The 21,715-nt window shown below is 45.3% G+C and overlaps 1 protein-coding gene and 1 long non-coding RNA gene across 2 annotated transcripts; one reads left to right on the top strand and one right to left on the bottom strand.

Moving 5' to 3' along the window:
- Positions 1-2,395: 2,395 nt before the first annotated feature.
- PEBP1 (phosphatidylethanolamine binding protein 1) lies at positions 2,396-7,390 on the bottom strand. Its single transcript, XM_040443760.1, has 4 exons — positions 7,138-7,390; positions 5,855-5,964; positions 5,065-5,165; positions 2,396-3,402 (listed from the first exon to the last, which is right to left on the bottom strand). Exons 1-4 carry the CDS (start codon positions 7,270-7,272, stop codon positions 3,185-3,187), a joined length of 564 nt encoding a protein of 187 aa, XP_040299694.1. The 5' UTR covers positions 7,273-7,390; the 3' UTR covers positions 2,396-3,184.
- A 4,679-nt stretch (positions 7,391-12,069) lies between these two features.
- Positions 12,070-17,881, top strand: LOC121010264 (uncharacterized). The gene is made up of 2 exons (XR_005781066.1): positions 12,070-12,298; positions 16,936-17,881. It is a non-coding gene; the product is annotated as an uncharacterized LOC121010264 (long non-coding RNA).
- Positions 17,882-21,715: the final 3,834 nt, after the last annotated feature.

Genomic DNA, 21,715 nt, shown 5'->3' on the forward strand with positions numbered 1-21,715 from the left:
AGCATTTATACATCTAGAAAAATGTTTGTGGACACACCGTTTATAATAGCAAACTACCAGAAATAATCTAATCACAGTAGGGGAACTGGACTGATTCTTTACAGAACTCCCATAACAATAGAATATTTGTTCAAAATATAGATGTGAATTGTAGGCACCTTTTAACTAAAGATATACTGCACAGGGGTGCATTAGTTGGGGAAGAAACAGTGCCTAACAATGTATGCTAACATGGGTAGAAAGACCCTAATTTTTAAAGAGGAGATATGTAGGGGCGCCTGGGTGGCGCAGTCGGTTAAGCGTCCGACTTCAGCCAGGTCACGATCTCGTGGTCTGTGAGTTCGAGCCCCGCGTCGGGCTCTGGGCTGATGGCTCAGAGCCTGGAGCCTGTTTCCGATTCTGTGTCTCCCTCTCTCTCTGCCCCTCCCCCGTTCATGCTCTGTCTCTCTCTGTCCCAAAAATAAATAAACGTTGAAAAAAAAAATTTTTTTTAAATAAAAAAATAAAGAGGAGATATGTAGATATATGGCTTACCTGGAGATTTAGGTTTCTGAAGAAAGCACAAACTGCTAACTGCTCCTGAAGAACCAGGAAGGCGGAAGGCACTTCTTCCCACGCTGTGTTCCTCGTCTAACCATGGGTGTGCGTTATTTTGCATATTTATTTTTAAGGTCAACAGGATAGTTGTTTTCTTTATAGGACTTTTTGTTTTGCAAATTATTTATTTATATATTTTTTAATTTTTTAAACGTTTATTTTTGAGAGAGAGAGAGTTTCCGAGCATGAGTGGGGGAGGGGCAGAGAGAGGGAGACACAAATCTGAAGCAGACTCCAGGTTCTGAGCCATCAGCACAGAGACCAACCCAGGGCTCAAACCAATGAACCCTAAGATTATGACCTGAGCCTAAGTTGGATGCTTAACTGACTGAGCCACCCAGGTGCCCCTTATTTATATATTTTTAAAAGCTTATTTATTTTGAGAGAGGGGGGTTGTGGAAGGACAGAGAGAGAGGGAGATTGAGAATCTCAAGCAGGCTCCACACTATCAAGCACAGAGACTGCTGCGGGGTTCGAACCTACGAACCGTGAGATCATGACCTGAGCCGAAACCAAGAGTTGGACACTTAATCGACTGAGCCACCTAGGTGCCCGTTTTGCAATTTAAAAATTGAATTTTAAAACCCTGAAGTTAGAAAATAATTACCTTCTTCCTTCCCCCACCCCTCCAGAGAGGACACAAAGCAGCATTTCCAAGTTTTTTCAGAGAAGGAACTGCAGCAAAAGGTGGGGGAAAGACCCAGCCTCGCTTAGCACATGCCAGGCCCAATCACGACCCCTTCTCCATCACAAACCAGGTCAGTGATGTGGACCTTCAAATATCTCCTTTCCTTTCTTTTTGGTACATTAAGTGGTGTCCAAGTACAGGTGACCCTTGAACAAATGGGTTTCAAAACTGCGTGGGTCCACTTACATGTGGACTTTTTTCAAGACGGTATGGTACCGTAAATCTATTTTCTCTTATTATTTTCTTAAGGACATTCTTTTCTCTAGCTTCGTTCATTGTAATAATATGGTATATAGTGCATAGAAGACACAAAATGTGTTAAGCAATTATTTATGTTATTGGTAAGGCTTCCAGTCAACAGCGGACTATTAGTAGTTAAGGTTATGGAGACTGAAAAGTTATACACAGATTTTTAACCACGGGGTGGGGTGGGGTGCCGCAAACCCTGAATTGTTCAAGGGTCAACTGTAACCTCCCCCCAACCCACCCTCCCACCTTTTGGGTACAGATTCCGTATGGATCACAAGTCAGAACAGTGAGAGGTGTAGCCTATTTTTTGGTCATTGTTCCTGTGCCCAATAGTAACAAGGGAGAAGGTGTGCCACTGGTTTCACTCAGGTGGAGAGAAGTCCTTTTGAAAAACAAAGGTACTTTTTGGGCAAGAGTTGGCCTAAAGCTTTGTGATTTATTTTTTTTTAAACCCTCAAGTTGGAATGGTTATTTTTTTTTTTTAATGTTTATTTATTTTTGAGAGGAAGAGACAGTGTGAGCAGGGGAGGGGCAGAGAGAGGGGGGGAGACACAGAATCCGAAGCAGGCTCCAGGCTCTGAGCTGTCAGCACAGAGCCCGATGTGGGGCTCGAACTCACAAACCGTGAGATCATGACCTGAGCCAAAGTTCGACATTTAACCAACTGAGCCACCCAGGAGCCCATGCCCATGGAATGGTTACTTCTGCTGTAGTCTGATGGCACATATACAGCGTGGATTCTCTGTATGGTCCCTGAATCAAGTCCCGGTCATCATTGCTGGTCAGGGAAAAGGGCTGTCTCTTGACTTCCCACATTTATGAAACCCCATACCCAAAAGGGCAAAATATCTAGAGACCTGATTCATCCACACAATGTTTTTACTTTTATTCAACTATAAGCAAACAGCATAATTAACACAATAGTCCGCAACCCCAGATCGGCTTTTCTTACACAGACGAAGAGTGACCAGTTCAACAGGTAGACAACTTAGGGATTTTTGACAAACTCGCTCAGCCCTGTAGTTCATCTAAATGGCAGTGCCTTAACCGCAAAGCAACTCTGCCTATTGCTTTTTCCAATACTGCTATTTCAAGGAGGCAGAGCAGGACACTTACTCCTAGTAAATAGTCTGAGATGTTGGGGGTTAGTGGACACACCAGCCTCTGGCTTTCTTGGTGAGAGACATGGCCGTGGAAACATGACCCAGAAGTGCCATCATGCACAATTCCAGACTCAGCTCACAAAGGCAGAGGCAACGAATCTTTTTCTTTTTTTTTTTTTTTTTAAACCTCCCTTCAAGAGTCTTTGATGCTCTGCTCTATTACTAGAAGACCTGGTCTTTTTACCTGAATTTTTTCTTTCTTAAATTCTGGGTTGCTACTCTCATATTAACAATGTGATGACCCCATCCTGGTACCAATATATCCCTCACAAAGGAGTTCAAATTTGATCAAAACATAAACTGGGATGTGACTCTCTGAAATTATAAAAGGACAGGCAGAAGGAAAAGTCACTCTAAACCACTATCTGATTGCTCAGGCCTCACCTGTGAGGATGGGACACGGGAAAGCAGAGAAATCTACATGCAACACTGAACTTGAGAACACTGCTCCAGACCTCCAGGATGCTTTCTGTCTCCTAGCATTTCCCTACTTCCCAGACAGCTGCTCATAGAGTTTGGGCACATAGTCATCCCATTCAGCTTGGTAACATGTACCGGCCACCGGGGGCCCAAGCTCGTACTTTTTGCGGAAAGATGCCACTTTGAATTTGCCACGGTGGTCTCCAGATCGGTTGCTGAGAATGGGCTCGTCACACTTCAGCGGCCCGTTCTGCTCGTAAACCAGCCAGACGTAGCGGTGAAGGCCTGGAGGGAACATGCATACACAGCTAGGCGTCAAGGATGGAGAGGTCACCCATGTTCATGTTCAACGTGCCAACTGGGAGGGACCCAGCCACCCCACTGACAAGAGGGACACTGAGGACCCGCAGAGGTAGGAGTCAGGACACTCACCTGCTGAAAACCCACTGCAATTGGCATGAAGTCCACAGCTGGCAGCAGGGCCTGGGCCTGGCCCTTGCTCACCCCTCCTACCACCTCTGCCCCCCACTCATCTCATTCTGGGCTCCCAGCCCATCTCCACTGGGACCTGATTGCAAGTCATCTTCCACCACCCCCATCTGAACACCCACTTCACTTCTGCCGTAGTAACACTCCTCTAAGAGTCTTACTTTTCAGTTTAGTCTCCTCACTTGAAAAGAGCTCCATAAAGCTATGCTGTTTGTCTAGCTGACCGTCTTCACCGCAGGACCTACCCTAGTGCCTGGTAAAACTCACTGCAACCAACTAAGTAGCAAAGATGCTGAAAAACAACTAGTGTTCAAAGGTGCTTACAGGATCACCTTTATCTGTCAGTCAATATTCATGGACTAAACCAACTATGGTCTGGGTATTTTTTGCTATGCATATTGTACTTTACTAAAAGAATATTTTTTAAAAAGCAACAGGGGAAAAAAAAGTCAGTCACTGAAGCTTTTTTTGCTAATGAGAACACAGCTCCTACTCGAGAGAATTGCTTTATTCTCCTGTGTGTACTTCCCATAATTAAACTGCCTAATTATATAACTGCCCTAGAGAACTTAATCGATCCCTGGAAAAGATGTACCTTTACTTTCCTCTTATGAATACATGAGAGGGCCTGAAGCCATCTGAAGCTTCAGGGTCTACAGATAAAGCATGAGCCTATGGCCAACTGTTCTTGTCGGGAACCTTCCTGTACCTCTTCAGACTAACATGGCTGGACAGTGTTTCCAACCACCTGACTTCCTTACTCCAGCAAATGAAAGCACCCTGTAATGCACAACAGGTGTAACATCTGACTTGGGGAAGTTTCAGTATAGTATTCTCCCTCTCTTTGTAACACAGCACATGTAATCTGTAACATAACACCACACAACATATGTGCGTATCTTTAGTATACTTCTTGCTTCCAAGTCTTTTCAAGAGGATACCACCCTACACTTGCAACAGAAAGGAGCTATAAAGAGATAAAGAAGCCAGTTCTTTATAACAAATTTGGAAACTATGGTAACTTCTGAGGTCTTCCATGGGAACCGGCGAAGGCTGAATGTAGAACTCAGATGGGTTAACTGTGTTCCATCCACGTGCAGCGGCATGGCACTGCCACCCCCACCGCCCACCCCCGGAAACTGTTCCAAGCTTTCTGCAACACTGCTTCCTCGGAATGCTCTCACCGATTTCCCTGCATATGATGGCCTAGTGGCTGAGAGGCAATCATTAACAGAGGTGCCATCTGACCAGAACCCAAGGTTCTAGCCACCTGACGTCACTGCAGGTCTCAATGTCTCTGGCAGGCAACTGCCTTGGAGGTTGAACTGCACTGCCTGAAAGCCCCACTAGGCTAAGGGATCTCTGAGAACCAAACTAAAACTTGCAGCCCTTTGGGCCACTCCTAATGTGCACCCACTACCCCCGCCTGCCTCACCCCCCAAAGCAGCTTTTACTGACCTGTACCCTTGGGAGGCCCAGAGCCGACGTAATCAGAGAGGACTGTGCCACTGCTAATGTCGTTGCCCTTCATGTTGACCACCAGAAAATGGTGCCATTCCCTATAATGAGGAACACAGGACAGTCAACACACAGGAAATTAGTACACACTCACTGCACAGTCAGCAAGTGTGCACGAAGCACAGGCTCTGGGCCAGGATGCAGCGATGACACAGACAGACAGACAGTCCTGCTTTCTTGGCCAGCACAAACCTCACCACTCTGCACAAGAGAGGGCCCAATACCTCCCTCTGAGATTTTCTAGGCAGTATCTGCAAACACTTTCTGGAAAGGGCCAGACAGTAAATGGTTTAGGCTTTGCCGTTCATATTGTCTCTGTCACTATCCAATTCTGTGGCGATAGTGTGAAAGCTGCCATTAACAAGACATAAATAAGTTATCGTGGCCGTGTCCCAACAAAACTTAATATGTGAACACTGAAATTTGAATTTCTTGTAGCTTTCACATGTTACAAAGCATTATTCTTTCAATTTCAATCACTTAAAAATGTAAAAACCATTCTTGGCTCATGGGGCTATACAAAAATAGGTATGAGACAGATGTGGCTCTGGGCTACAGTTTCTAGACTGCTGCACTAGGGACTGAGAGGTAGGAAATGCACACTCTGGCTTAAGCATGGGTGTGGACATCCCAAACTGGGTCTATTCTCCTGGCACAGCATGCCAGAGAGCACTAGGTCATATTTGGATGACCTGGTGTTCCTGGTGTTCTCCGTCTTTCCCCAACTTGCCTGTATTTGGGGTCCTTCCTGCTGGGAGCATCTGGGTCTGTCATGACCAAGGTGTAGAGTTTACCTGGATCAAGGCCATCCCATGCAATACTGGTGGGCCGGTTTTTAACCTGTAGGAAGGAAGCAGTGTGGAGTTAAAAAGTCGGAAATGCAGAAGCCAACACTCTTTGATTTCAGGTTCCTCAAAGGTAACACACAGTAGATTATTAATAAAAGCTAAAGTTTTTTGATTCTGCTGAGAGCCAGGAGCTTACTAATATACATTATTTATTTTAGTCCCAACCACACTACAGGGCTGTCACCCTAGCATGTTATTAACAGAAAGAGGTGGGGTCCGAATTTAAACCCTGCCGCTGACTGAGTCCTCTAAACTGCAACCTCACATGGTCTGGAATGACAGGTCCTCTAGATTTTGTGACCAGGAGCTTAGCTGGGGCTTGCTAAAGTGCAATCTGAATTAACTGGACACTTAAAAGTGCACAGAAAATGAGAAAGTCCAGGTGGCCCAACTGCATAGTGAGTCTGGGAAAACGTGGGCTGGAGAGAGGCACTTTATTTAAAACAATAAGCTCTGTAAACATCCAACACAGTACGCTGTCAAAACAGTTTATTCACACCATTGCCCCGGAGCTTCATGACCAATAACTAGCAAGTGTCTGGCACTCGTTTCTCCGCTTGCAGCAGCCAGGGCCTGGTCTGGTCTCAGGCCGGGGCGTTGGAGGCCAAACGGTAGAACACTGCATGCTGTTGCCCTCGAGCATTCCAGATGCAGAACGAACTTAGAACTTACCTTCGGGTGGCTTCTTGCTCTTGCCCGCTAAGACAAACGGAGGAATCCGGGGGCGATACCGGTCACCGGTTACATAATGCGTCACATGGCCTCGGGTGGGGCCTCTGCCACCCAAACTGTGGCCTAAAATTCTGGGACCCGAGGGGTGGCTCTGGGGCAGCCGGGGCGACCTCGGCCATCACTTCCCGGGCACCGCCCCCTCCCCGCCCCTGCCCCCAAGGCCCAAGCAATTTCTGGGCCTAGGCCCCGGCCAACACCACGAAGTAAGTCCCTGCAAAGTAGATCACTTTCTCCTGCAGGCGGAGCCCCGCCCGCCACGTGCTGCGGTCCCGGGGCCCGCAGGTGTCTGCAAGCCTGCAGCGTGGGCACCGCGACCCCCTTCCCTCTGAGGATCCGGCGCACAGAGGCCGGAACATCCTTCCCATCTCCGCCGGGTCCCCTCCCCGAAGGCCTCCAGGCCTGGAGCAGAGACACGCCCGCCGCCCTCGGGTACCTGGGTGGGCGTCAGCACTTTGCCCAGCTCGTCGACCTCCGCCCCCGTGTATTTGACCTGCAGCGGATGCTGCGGCCGCTCGTCCACTTCCTGCAGGCTCAAAGGCCCGGACCACTTGCTGAGGTCAACCGGCATCGCTGAGCCGAGGTGGGCAGACGGCGGAGAAGAGTCGCGGGAGGTAAGGGCACAGGCCTACAACAGCAACTCCCAGCAGTCGGCGAGCTGGCGGGAGGAGGCGGAGGAGGCGCGGGACCAGCAGCCGTGGAGACGCATGCGCCGGAGCCACAGCCTTGCCCTTCCCCTATCCTCCAATCACAGGCGAGGCCCGGCCTACTCTGCTCTCTAATTGGTCAAAACCGGTAGCACGGGGCGTCTCGCAGTCCCAGGTCAATGCAGTAGGTTTTGCCTTTCTTTTTGCACTGAGGGTAGTTGCTAACCCGCTGCAGTAGCAGATTTCCAAGTTGCTGTGCCTCGATTTGCAAGACTGTTGTATCAAGAAATGCAATTAAACTAGCTTTTATATATACATATATATATATATATTTTACCATTTTGCATGATTCTTGCTCTATTTTTTAAATACAGAAATGATAAGTCCTTGCTTCTTTTCCCACTTCTTACAGCAAACCTGGTTGCCCTCACCGCCCTGTACTTTTTGCGCATGCTCACGTTTTGGTGACTGCCAAGTGAGAGGGCCTGAGATCGAACAGATCCGTTTTTCTAAACGGACAAATATATTTGCACATGTATTTGATTCCCCTGTACCCACTTGGTGCAAACAAGATTCCTGGGAAGTGATTTTCTTTTTTAACTTTTTAAACCATAATGATTCCTGTGTTGCTGACAATGGGCTCTGCCTCTGCCAGAACTGCTTTCATGGTGGCCACCAAATGCTTTCTTTTTACTAAATGTAATGGGCACTATTTAACAGTCCTTAACCAATTTGACCTTAGGACAGTTTTTGACATTGATTACCACCTCTCTCCTCGCCCCCAGGTAATTAAAAATTGTCTGTTGTTTTCTTAATGGTAAGAATACAAGTTCATTGTAGAAAATTCGGAGGAAAAAAACCCTAATGAATTAAATTAAAATCATTTCTATTACACTACATGGATATAAGCATCAGTTAACAATAATTTCGTTCTGTTTATTCATTAATATAAAAATTGCATTAACCTCCAACATTATGGAATATATCAAAAAGGTATCAAAGTATATATCAAAACTATCAAATCAAAAATAAATCATTATATAATGGCTTATTCGGTTCTAAATGCACCATAATTATTCAACAATCCTCTTGATGTTGGACATTTATGTTTTTTGTTGTTTTTTCCTTTTACAAACATCAAGGAAATGAACATCTTTATGCACATATATTAATGAGGGGCGCCTGGGTGGCTTAGTTGGTTAAGCGTTGGACTTCGGCTCAGGTCATGATCTCACTGCTCGTGAGTTTGAGCCCCACATCGGTCTCTGTGCTGACAGCTCAGAGCCTGGAGCCTGCTTTGGCTTCTGTGTACCCCTCTCTCTCTCTCTGCCCCTCCCCTGCTCAAATTCTGTGTGGCTCTCAAAAATAAACATTAAAAAAAAAAAAAACTTGGTAGGTAGTTTCAGGAAAATTTTATTAGGGATGTACTAGGCCAAAGAATACTCCAATGAGGACTGTCATTTACTGACGGTCAGCACTACCCTACGCCAGGCCCTAACTGAAGGGAGGCCTTGAAACTCAGTCTCATTACATCATCACACCAACCCAAAGTGGAAGGCACTGCTGTTACCCCATTCCATAGATAAATAAACTGAGGCTTGGAAAGGTGTAAGCCTGCCTGGCTACAAAAGCCAGACGCAAAGCCCTTAGGCACACCCTAGCTGGGAGTGCAAGGGTCAGGGGGGCGGGGGGTTGTAGAGGTGAGGCGGTCATGATCTGGCCTCCAGAAAGCTTCCTCTAGGAAAGGTGTTACCACGAAGAGCCCACCTGGCAACCATGAGAATGCGCCTCTTAGATCTGACTGCTAGGAGAGAATTTGGGTCCCAGCTGCTATGCTCTCTCTGCTTTTAAGCCAAGGCCGTGCTTTGGCAGACTTCCCCCACTGGCAATGACCGAGCTCTGCAGAGATACTATGGCAGAGCCTGGAGATGGGCTCCTCTGTAGTCAGGATGGACTTGCCTGCTTTCTTGGAAACTGCACCTCAGGTAGACGCTTCCTGCACAGGTCAGACAGCTCTCCCAGCCTCTTCACTCCCTCCCACTTATTTGCACAGCCATTTCCCCTAATAAGTTTTTTGCACAGCTTCTCAGATGACCAAGAGTGACACTCCCAAGTTTAAAAGACAGTATGAGGACAACCTGAAGTGGAAGTGAACTTGGAGTGTTAGGTCTTGGAACAGTGGGCAGATGGATTTTGCTGGAATGGGGCATTTGGGTAGGGGCAGGTGGATGGCATAGCAATAAGGCTGAATAAGGCTGAAGAGACACAAAAAGGAATATCCTTTTATTTTTTAACCTAGGAAAAGTTTAAAATTTTCTTCAGTTCACAAATACCCAGCCACATAGCATAATCTAAGAGCATGGGTATAGGAAACAGAACGAGTTCATATTCCAAATCACTCACCCAATACCTATGAAACCTTGTGCATGTGTGACAGGCAGAAAAATGGCCTGTCAAAGATGTCCACATCCTAACCTCAGAATCTGTGAATATTGCATGGCAGAGGGGAATTATGGTTGCAAATGGAATTAAGGTTGCTAATCAGATGCCCTTAAAATCAGGAGATTATCCTGGATTATCTGGGTGGGCCCAAGGTAATTTCAAAGGTCCTTAAATCTGAGGGGGAAGGCAGGATTGTCAAAACCAGAGTGATGCCATGTGAGAAAGACTCAACCAGCCATTGCTGGCCTTGAAGATGGAGGAAGGGACCATGAGACAAAGAGTGCCGGTAGCCTCTAGAAGCTAGAGAAGACAAGGAAACAGATTCTCCCCTAGAGCCTCCAGAGTGTACATAGCTGTGCTGACACTTTTGATTTTTAGCTCGGTGAGACCAGACTTCTAGCATCCAGAACTATAAGATAATACATCTGTGTTGTCTTAAGCCACTAAGTTTGTGGTCATTTGGTACAGTAGCAACAGGAAACTCATACAGCACGTGACTTATCCTCACGAGGCCTTAGTTTCTCCCTCTCTAAACTGGGTTTACCAACACCCCTGAAATGATCATTGTGAGGATTCCATGCAACTCATCTGATGTGCTTCACACACAGCCTGGCACCTCCAAGTAGGAAGCTATTACTTTATTAGACATTCACTGCATAAAACTCATATATAAAAATAAGCAAACATAAAATTAATTAGTTAAGTAATGTCCTTTAGTAATCCTACCACCCAAGTCAATGAACATGTTGCTGTATTTCCTTCCAGACTTCTTTCTATGCATATAAATGTGAATATGCATATATGAAAATATGATTTCAATATGACATACATGCTGTTGTGTAATTTGCCTCTCTTTGGCTTTCTCCGGTCATGTCTATAAATAAATACAGCCACACTTTTTTTAACCTGGCTTTATTTTATTTTATTTTATTTTATTTTATTTTATTTTATTTATTTTTTGAGAGAGACAGAGAGCATAAGTGAGTAAGGGGCAGACTCACCCAGGGCTTTAGTGGGGCTCGAGCTCACCTGATGTGGGACTTGAACTCATGAACTCTGAGATCATGACCTGAGCTGAAGTCAGATGCTTAACGACTGAGCCACTCAGGTGCCCAGCAACATTTTCTTTAATGTTTATTTTATTTTTTAATTTTTTAAGTTTATTTAGTTTTGAGAGAGAGACAGAGAGAGCTAATGGGAAGGGGCAGAGAGAGAGAGAGAGAGAGAGAGAGAGATTGAGAATCCAAAGCAGGCCCCTCACTACCAGCATACAGCCTAATTTGGGGCTTGAACTCACAAACCAAGCAGAAACCAAGAGTCGGATGCTCAGCCAACTGAACTACCCAGGCGCCCCAAATGTTTATTTTTGAGAGAGAGAGAGAGAGAGCACCAACAGGGTAGAGGCAGGAAGAGAAGGCAGGCTTTGTGCTGACAGCAGAGTCCGATGTAGGGACTGGAACTCACAAACTGTAAGATCATGACCTGAGCCAAAGTCAGAGACTTAACCGACTGAGCCACCCAGGTGCCCCTACAGCAACATTTTTAATAGCTGCACAAGATTCCATTGTATGGATCGTCACTTGTTTATAAACACAAACCCCCCCTTTGGAAACATGGAAGGCATTCTCACTATTATGCTCTAGAAACATCTCTGCAATACTTACCCTTTTGCATGAGGCCCTTATTGGGTTGGTTGTTTTCTCTTGAGGATAAAAAAAATGCTAAAAGTGGGTCAAAGAAAATTTACATTTTGAGTTTGAGATACCATGTTCCAGATTGGGTTGGGCCTCTGTGGTCAATTTTTAAGTGAAAAGGGTACCTAACGCTTTTATTACCCTGTCATTTATTTCAAATGTTTCAACCTCCACGAAGTTCTATATTCATGCTTTTAACAATATATGCAGAGTATGTGATCCACATAAGAATACATACATAATTCTGCATTAGCCCTCTTTTAATATTTTATTTTGAACATTTCCTGATGTTAAATACATTTCCAAAAATGTTTTCTTTAAAATGGCTGACACAGGGGCGCCTGGGTGGCTCAGTCGGTTGGGCGTCCGACTTCGGCTCAGGTCATGATCTCGCGGTCCGTGAATTCGAGCCCTGCGTCGGGCTCTGTGCTGACAGTTCAGAGCCTGGAGCCTGTTTCGGATTCTGTGTCTCCCTCTCTCTCTCTGACCCTCCCCCATTCATGCTCTGTCTCTCTCTGTCTCAAAAATAAACGTTAAAAAAATTTTTTTAATAAAATAAAATAAAATGGCTAACACAATGGGGTCATGAATTACTTAATCATGCAATCATGGCTTTTCATTTTCTCCCTTGTCAGACAACTGAGGAAAGTGGAAGTTCAGAAATTTCAGGGACTTGCTGAAGGCTGACAACCAGCTGAGAAGAAAGCCACTTCGTCTGTGCTAAGTGGTCTGCAGAGTCCAAAGCAGGTCTGGGCAGAGAGGCAGTTCTGCCAGCCAGAGCGGAAGGAGCCAAGCACTCCTGCAAATGTCCACAGTAAGTGTTTGTTTTCACCCAGAAACCAAGAAGTGCCCCAGAAATCCAGGTTAAAACCCCAGCCCTGGAGAAGTACGGAGGCTCCTGGCATACAGCAGAGGTGCTCAATATTTACTGATTACTCAGAGCACTGTTCACATATTAAAGGAGGTGGGGAAAGCAATTTTTAAAAAGGAAGAAAAGAAAAACAAATGTTATATTTATTGACACACATCCGCTATATACTTGCCTTTCTGGATTGTAGTGTGTGTGTGTGTGTGTGTGTGTGTGTGTGTGTGTCTGTGCGTCTGTGTGTGTGTGTCTGTGTGAGTGTGTGTGTGTGTGTGTCTGTGTGTGTGTGTCTGTGTGTGTGTGTGTGTCTGTGTATGTGTGTGTGTGTCTAGGCAGGGAGTTTCTGTAGGTGCTGTCCTTGGGTAGCCTCAAATGAATGAGTCTGAGAAACCGCAGGTTTTTGTTTGTTGAGTGAGGGGAGGAAATTCACTGATGTGGTTATTTGGTGGAGTGGCTTCATTCCAGTTTACTCATTGTGCTTCTGCTAGAGAAAGAGTTTCACCAGGCAGGCCTAAGGCAAAAAAAAAAAAAACAACAACAACCCTCTGTCCTGTGGCCGTGATTCAGAAACTGTTGTTGAGGCCATGCTTGATTTGGGATTGTGACATCAGAGGATCCAGGCACAGGCTGTTGGCCATGGAAGCTGGGCTGAGACATTGTTCTGGAAGTTGACCAAGATCTTGGTCTCCAGCATGCCACTTGTTAGGTTTTTTATACTGAGATTTTTGCTTTTCTGCTATGAGAATTTCAAAGCATTTTATTTTATTTTTAAAGATTTTATTTTGAAGTAATCTCTACACCCAACATGGAGCTCGAACTTAAAACCCCGAGATCAAGAGTCAAGTCACCTGCTTTACCAACTGAGCCAGCCAGGTGTCTCAAAGCATTTTAAGATCCTCTTTACGTTCACGCTGTCATCTTCTACATAAAATATCTTTAGGAAAAAATTAGACAGAAAATTAATTTTAAAAACGAGCAAGTCTTGGGGCTCATGGGTGGCTCAGTCAGTTAAGCATCTGACTTCAGCTCAGGTCATGATCTCACGGTTTGTGAGTTCGAGCCCCGCATCGGGCTCTCTGCTGACAGCTCGGAACCTGGAGCCTGCTTCAGATTCTGTGTCTCCCTCTCTCTGCCCCTCCCCTGCTCATACTTTGTCTCTCTCTGTCGCAAACATAAATAAAAACATTTAAAAAAAATTTTTTAAATAAAAAAAAGCAAGTCTATTTCCTCTAAAAATTGAAAGTAGGCTTACTATATGACCCAGCAATCCTACTTTTGAGTCTATATCCAAAAGAACTGAAAGCAGGATCTTGAAGAGATATTTGCACATCATTTTCACAGCAGCATTATTCACAGTAGCCAAGAGGTGGAAACAACCCCAAATGTGCACTCATGAATGAATGGATGAGCAAAATGTGGTGTATCCCTACCTGCAATATTATTCAGCCTTTAAAAAGGAGGAAGCCTTTGGTGCCTGAGTGGCTTAGTCGGTTGAGCATCTAAGTTCAGCTCAGGTCATGATCTGATGGTTTATGAGTTCAAGCCCTGCGTAGGGTTCTGTGCTGACAGCTCAGAGCCTGGAGCCTGCTTCACATTCTGTGTCTCCCTCTCTCTCTGCCCCTCCCCTGATCAAGCTCTGTCTCTCTTTCTCAAAAATAAATAAACATTTAAAAAAATTTTTTAAGTTAAAAAAAAGAAGGAAACCCTGTCACAAGCTATAACATGGATGATCTCAAGCACATCATGCCAAATGAAATAAGTCAGTCTCAAAAGGACAACTACTGTATGATGCCATTTACATGAAGTATCTAAAGTAGTCAGATTCCTAGAGATGGGAAGTAGAATGGTGCTGCCAGGGCCAGGGGAGGGGGCAGGGGAGAGAATGAGGAAAGTTCTAGAGATGGATGATGGCAATGGTTACCCAACAGTGCAAATGTATTTAATGCCACATAGCTGTGCTTAAAAATGGTTAAGATGGCGAATTTTATGTGATGTGTGTTTTACCACAATTAAGCATAAAAAAATAAGATAAAATAAGAACTAAGCAAATTCTGGATATACACACAATGGAATATTACTCAGCCCATAAAAAGGAGTGAAGCACCCATACTTTGCTACAATGTAGATGAACCTTGAAAACATTATGCTCAGGGCATTGGGTGTGTGTCAGTCGGTTAAGCATCCAACTCTCGATTTCAGCTCAGGTCATGATCTCGTGGTTTGTGAGATCAAGCCCTGCGTCAGGCTCTGTGCTGACAGCACGGACCTTGCTTAGGATTCTCTCTCTCCTTCTCTCTGCCTCTCTCAAAATAAATAAAAAACATTATTTAAAAAAAAATCTTTGAAAACATTATGCTAAGTGAAAGAAGCCACACACCAAACAAAAGCCATATATTTTATGACTCCATTTATACGAAACACCCAGAATAGGTAGGCACAGAATGCAGACTGGTGGTCACCAGGAGTGCAAGGAGGAAGGACTGAGGAGCAACTGTTTAATGGGCATGGGGCTTTATTTTGAGAGGATGAAAAATGTTCTGGAACTAGACAGAGGTGGTAGTTGCACACTGAGTGCCACCACTTTGTTGACTCTAAAATGGTAAATTTTAGGTTATGTGAAGCTCACTTCAATTAAAAAAAGAAAGAGCAAGTTCTAGAAGTCACCTGCAAACATGTTGGTAGGCTCAGAGGATGTTAGGATCCATTCACAAACAACACACACTTTTAAAGACTTAAAGGCAGAAACAGATTATCAGGTGTAGACACTAGTGTTGTTTTTGCTAGCATTCATTTCTCTTTCAAGTACTACTAACAGCCCACTCCTATGTCACTCTCATTGCTTACGGTTTAGGTGGCAGGCATGGGGATGGTCATGTGACCAGAGACTGGCCAATCAAAGCATTGCATCCCTCTCCTCTAGCCATTGGTTCTGGGATGCACAGGTGACCAAGCCAGGCCAATGAGACTCTATTTGGGAACCTTGGGTAGGACCACTGGGAAGAAGGAATCTCTCTTCCAGCCAGTGCTGCCGAGGAGAGAGGATGTCAGCCTGGGGCTGCAGGGGATCATCTTGTCCCCAAGACAAAAGAGGCTGCTTGAGAATGAGCCAACACAGAGGAAGGTAGCTCCTAGAGAGAGAGAGAGAGAGACATCATGACATGATGACATTGACACTGTTTGACCTCTGGATGGCACGAAGCCTGAAGCAAGAACTACCCTTGGATTTTGCAGATACATGAGCCAGCAAATTCCATGTTGGATCTGTGCCTGTTTAAATTGGATGTTGTTCATTTGCAACAGAAAGAGTCCTTAGTTAATGCAGATAATCTCCTTATTAAAAAGGAGCTAGAAATAGAAACCAGTTCTCCCAAATCATGCTAAAACTCAGTGAAGCCTCATTCATTCAGGTTTTAGTGCTATCAAATTAGTGATTATTCAAACTGGAATCTCGACCATCTTCATGAAAAACAGCTTGCTTTGTGTCTTTGTGCCTGCCATGCCCACAGATCCTAGGAAGCCCCAGGAGTCCAACCCAACCCACCTGACCACCAGTCCACAAACTTGTCAAACAAATCACCTATGGAACAGACTTGCTCCACAGTATGACCTGGACCAATCAGATTTGACCTCTTGAATCTGCACTGGTATATAAGGAGAAACAGGCAGGTGTAAATGGCAGAGCTAATGCAGAAAGAAGCTGTACAGAGGGTGTAAAGGGGCCATTGAGAGTCTTGCACAGGCTGAAAATCAGAGGCAGCAGGGAGTTTGGGTAAAAACATACAGAGAATAGAGGAGAAATGGCTCATCACCAGTGCAAAAACAACAGGTTCACAGAGAGAAAGAGGCACCTGGAGAGACAGAGACCTCTGAGCTCCAAAACTGACCTACTCCACAACAGGGCTCCAGGTGGGTGCCGGACCACCAGCATCCCTTCAGCAAACACTTTGTCCTTGATGTGACCTCAGCACATCTCTATCCCAAGACACCCAAAGAATCTGGCTGACTTATTTTTATGTTAATCAGGAAAACATAAAACTGAAAAGTCTTTTCAAGTCTCAAGACTCAAGTAACTAAAACTGGAATCAAGTGCAAACTGGAATCTTTAGGGGTGCCTGGGTGGCTCAGTCGGTTAAGCGTCAGACGCGGCTCAGGTCATGACCTCATAGTTGGTGAATCCGAGCCCCACATCGGGCTCTCTGCTGTCAGCACAGAGCCCACTTCAGATCCTCTGTCCCCCTCACCAATCGGTGCTTGGCTTCGGAAGTGTCTGGATCCAGGGGCTTAAGTGATGCCATAAGTACCTGTCTCCCTCCTATTTCTCAGCTTTGTTTGCCTCTGGGCTTGTTTCAATCTCAAGTAGACTCTCCCTTTATGTTGCCAGAAAGCCATTGTGATGGCAGCTTCTAAGAAGGCCCTGGAGATTCCCACCTCCTGGTATTCATGGCCTTGTATAGTCCCTTCCCCTTGAGTAACCCAAGCTTAACCAATAGCATACAGCAATGTTAATGGAATGGCACTTCTGTGATCAGGTTACATGAGATTGTGACTTACGGCTTGCTAGCACACTTTCTATATTGCCTTCTCAGCTTGCAGGCTTTCATGAAATAAACTGCCACGTGGAAAGGCATATGGCAAGGAACTGAAGGCAGCCTCTGGCCAACAGCCAGCGAGGAGCTGAGGTCCTCTGTCCAATAGCCCACAAGGAACTGACTCCTGCCAACAACCACCAAGAGAGATTGGATGCCAATGATTCTCCAGTCAAGGCTTCCGATGAATAGGGTGTCCAGCTCCTGCTTAAAAACCTACGTGTGACTTCTCAGGCCCGCCCAGAGGCAGTGACAAAGGCTTCACCTGGCAGGTCTCACAGGGGAAAGCTGCCCTCCCCACACCAGCCCTGGTGCACAGCAGGCACACGGCAGTCTCTGAAGGGAGACGCATCAAGGACCACACCCCTCTGACCAGTCATGCTCTTGCACATGTCTGCGGTCATTCCTAGGCCTGGTGCCTTCATTCCTAGGTCTCTTCATCTGAGTTCTTGGGCAGAGGTCCTTTTCAGATACCTGTGCCAAGACCTCCTTCTGGAGGGAGGACAGGACCTTGCAGACACTTCCTCCGCCGTGAGTCAGTACCAGTAATTTTCCACCTCCAGCCCTGCTCTCTCACCCTCTGCACTCCCACCTCCCAATCTCTAAGATCCATAAAACAACTGGAGCCTTTCATTCAGGTTCTTTCAACAGCAAGATGACCCCCACGTCTGTGCTGATCCCCCTGTGGCATTCCATGGGCGAAAATGCAACAGGGAGACAAGGTACTTTCGCCAGGTTCAGCCTCTTGCTTACACCATCACACCAAGAGCAGCGGCTTGATGCTTTCGTTTTTGGCCTGACACTTCAGCGCTTGACTGAGCTCCTGAAAACGAGACCCAGCCTTGTCTGACACCTTGAGACACCCTGATTCACAGTTCCCAGCTCAGTCACACCCAAGCCCCTAATCCACAGAAATTGTGAGATAATAAATGTACATTGTTGTATTTATTTTTCTTTTTTAAATGTGTATTTATTTGGGGAGGTAAGGGGCAGAGAGAGAGGGAGACGCAGAATCCGAAACAGGTTCCAGGCTCCGAGCTGTCAGCACAGAGCCTGATGCGGGGCTTGAACTCATGAACCATGAGACCATGACCTGAGCTAAAGCCGGACGGTTAACGGACTGAGCCACCCAGGCGCCCCTATGTATACTGTTTTATGCCACAAAGTTAGTGGCCATTTGTTCTGCAGGAATGGATAACCAGTAATAGCCACAAACAGCTTCAGGCTCACACTGACTCGGGTTAGCAACCCCAGCAGAAAGGAGGCTTCCATTGCTCAGCACCTCTAGCAATATCCAGGGACTGCTTCTCACCAATCCAGACAAGGTTGCGCACCCAACCCTCATCAACTCAACTCCCACCATGCCTGGGTTCTCACCCATCCCCATAGCTCGATCCCAATCGTGCTTTCTTAGGGTTAGGGCAGCTCTCCAAAGGAAAACAATTGTGCTGATACCAGCAAGAAGAGAAATAGAGACAAGAAAAGCAAAAGCAAGAGACATCCTCTATGAGGAGCAAATGAGTATTGTTCACACCTGCACAGAGATTTTGGTCACCAGGCCAACAGAGCCACAGAAGGCCCTGTGTTAGCAAGTGCCTTGCATGAATACACGTCTAATACTAATTACATATAATTTTGGTCACTTTAGTCGACTCCATCCCTACTTACTGACATCTTATGAGCTTACTAGAACTTTCTGCCTGCTCCAGAAATGAATACATTTATTATCACACACGAGCCTAGAATTTATTTTGACTTCCTCAACCCATTTGAATTAGTTTTTGCTGTCTAGAGGTCCAAGGAAAGTGAACAGAGAGAATAGATAACAAAAGGGTCCTAAACCACTTCCCTGTGGTTGAGTCAAAGTCCCAGAAGGGCAAATGTCACATGCATAGAAATGTATCTGTGTATCTATCTTTCATCGTCATCTGTTTTACCATTAGATGAATCCAGTCAGGGACGCTAGCTGCTTTGAACACTAGGGTGTTGATGACTTGGGAGTTTATTTGCACTTTTTGTGGTGGGAGGGGTGGAGTGTGAGAAATGGAAGACATTTCAGTGAAATATAGCATCTTACTTGCCTTTGTAGTGACTTGAGATATAAATTCACAGTCAAGGGGGGGGGCGCCTGGGTGGCTCAGTCAGTTAAGCGTCCAACTTTGGCTCGGGTCAGGATCTCAAGGTTCATGAGTTCAAGCCCCATGTCGGGCTCTGTGCTGACAGCTCGGAGCCTGGTGCCTGCTTCTGGTTTTGTCTCTCCCTCTCTCTGCTCCTCCCCCACTCGCACGTGCATTCTCTCGCTCTCTCTCCCAAAAATAAATAAACATTTAAAAAATTAAGTAAAAGCACAGTCACGGAATCTCATAGGCATCTGAGAACAGTGCACCGTATCTTACATAGAAGTTAGGATCCAATGTCCGTGCATAAGGCCAATAGCAGGTGGAGCTCCCCTAACCTGTTTAAATTGTAGTCAATGTACATTTGAAAAGCACATTTCTGTTTAAGTAAACTTAAATTTCTCTCTCTTTTCTAAGTGAATATAGTGGAATTCACCTAAGTTATATATGTAGATGATGTATCTCCATTGCACAGTAAACAGTACCCAAAATAGGGGCACCGGCTGGCTCAGTTGGCAGAGCGTGTGACTTTTGATCTCGGGGGTTGTGAGTTCGAGCCCCATGATGGGTGTGGAGATTACTTAAAAATAATAACAAATCTTTAAAAACTATCGAAAATAGACTGCAGATGGGATAGGGTTAGCATATGGAACATTTCTCAGGCAAAGAAAGGTCTCTCTAGTTTCAAAACTCAGAGGGGCACCTGGGTGGCTCAGCTGGTTAAGCAGCTGACTCTTGATTTCAGCTTAGGTCATGATCTCACGGTTCATGGGTTTGAGCCCCACATCGGGCTCTGCACTCACTGCGTGGAGCCTGCTTCAGATCCTCTGTCTCCCTCTCTTCACCTCTCCTCTGCATACTGTCTCTCAAAATAAATAAAAAACATTAAAAAATAAAAATAAAACTCAGATATCTCAGATATTAAAAATCCAATTTAGAATCATATCAGTCACATGGGCATACTGAACTAATGCAGGCCTTCTCCTGCTTCAAACACATAGAAATAGTAAAAAATTAATCAATTAACAGAAAATAATTAAATTAACTGTGGTAAAAAACATATAACACCATCTTAACTGTTTCAACTGTACAGTTCAGGAGTGTTAAGTATATTCACATTGTGGGTGCCTGGCTGGCTCAGTCAAAGGAGCGTGCAGCCCTTGATCTTGGGGTCGTGAGTTCAAGACCCATGTTGGGTGTAGAGATTACTAAAAACACAAATAAATAAAAACTTTCAAAAATGTATATTCCCATTGTTCAACCAATCTCTGGAACTTTTTCATTCTTGCAGAACTAAAACTCTATACCCATTAAACACTAACTCCTGTCTCCCTCTCCCTGCAGCCCCTGGTGACCACCACCATTCTACATTCTGTTCCTGTGAGTTTGACTACTTTATTTTATTTTATTAAAAAAAATTTTTTTTAACATTTATTTATTATTGAGAGACAGAGCATGAGCATGGGAGGGGCAGAGAGAGGAGGAGACAGAATTGGAAGCAGACTCCAGGCTTGGAGCTGTCAGCACAGAGCTCGACAGTGGGCTCGAACTCACAAACCACGAGATCATGACCTGAGCCAAAGTCAGATGTTTGACTGAGCCATGCAGGCGCTCCGAGTTTGACTACTTTAGATACCTCTTGGAAGTGGAAGCATACAGTATTCGTCTTTTTATGACTAGCATATTTTACTTAGCATAATGTCCTCAAGGCTCACTCATGTGGTAGCATGTGACAGAACTTCCTTCCTTTCTAAGACTGAATACTAGTCCACTGTATGTATATACTGCATTGTCAGTGGACATTTGGGGGGGTTTCCCACCTCTTGGCTACTGTGAATAACCCTTCTATGGACATGGGTGTGCAAATATCTTCTCGAGACCATGCTTTCAATTATTGTGGATATATACCCAGAAGTAGGGTTACTGGTTCACATGGTAGTTCTACTATTTTTTTTGTTAAGTAGGCTCCATGCCCAACATGGGGCTTGAACACATGACCCTGGGATCAAGGGTCTGATGCTCTACCAGCTGAGCCAGCCAGGATCCCCAATAGTTCTACTATTTTTAATTGCTGGATGAACTGCCAAATTGTTTTTCATAGCAATGGCATCCTTATACAGTTCCAGCAACACTGTATGGGGGTTTCAATTTCTCCACATCATCACCACTACTTGGCTATTTTTGGTGGGGGGGGGTTGGAATAGCCATCCTAATGGGCGAGGTGATACCGCATTGTGATTTTGATTTGCATTTCCCTGATGATTTGTGATGGTAAGCTTCTTTTAGTGTGCATGACAATGTGAATATGCCTAACTACTACTGAACCATGCACTTAAAAAACAGTTAAAATGGTAAATTTTATATGTTTTTTACTACAATTAAAAAATATTTTAGGGGCGCCTGGGTGGCCCAGGCAGTTGAGTGTGTGACTTTGGCTCAGGTCATGATCTCACAGCTCATGGGTTCGAGCCCCACATCAGGCTCTGTGCTGACGGCTCAGAGCCTGGAGCCTGCTTCAGATTCTGTGTCTCCCTCTCTCTGTCCCTCCCCCACTCACACTCTGTCTCTCTCTCAAAAATAAATACACATTAGGGGCGCCTGGGTGGCACAGTCGGTTAAGCGTCCGACTTCAGCCAGGTCACGATCTCGCGGTCCGTGAGTTC

The sequence above is a fragment of the Herpailurus yagouaroundi genome, unplaced genomic scaffold (assembly GCF_014898765.1).
Source record: "Herpailurus yagouaroundi ecotype Mexico unplaced genomic scaffold, PumYag 191, whole genome shotgun sequence".
NCBI classification, from domain to species: domain Eukaryota; kingdom Metazoa; phylum Chordata; class Mammalia; order Carnivora; family Felidae; genus Herpailurus; species Herpailurus yagouaroundi.

Coding starts and splice junctions, on each gene's coding strand:
- PEBP1 (XM_040443760.1), bottom strand. CDS start 7,272: ATGCCGGTTGACCTCAGCAAGTGGTCCGGGCCTTTGAGCCTGCAGGAA. Junction 5,965..7,137: donor AAGTGCTGACGCCCACCCAG/GTACCCGAGGGC, acceptor TCCTTCCTACAG/GTTAAAAACCGGCCCACCAG. Junction 5,166..5,854: donor AGGAAGGACCCCAAATACAG/GCAAGTTGGGGA, acceptor TCCTCATTATAG/GGAATGGCACCATTTTCTGG.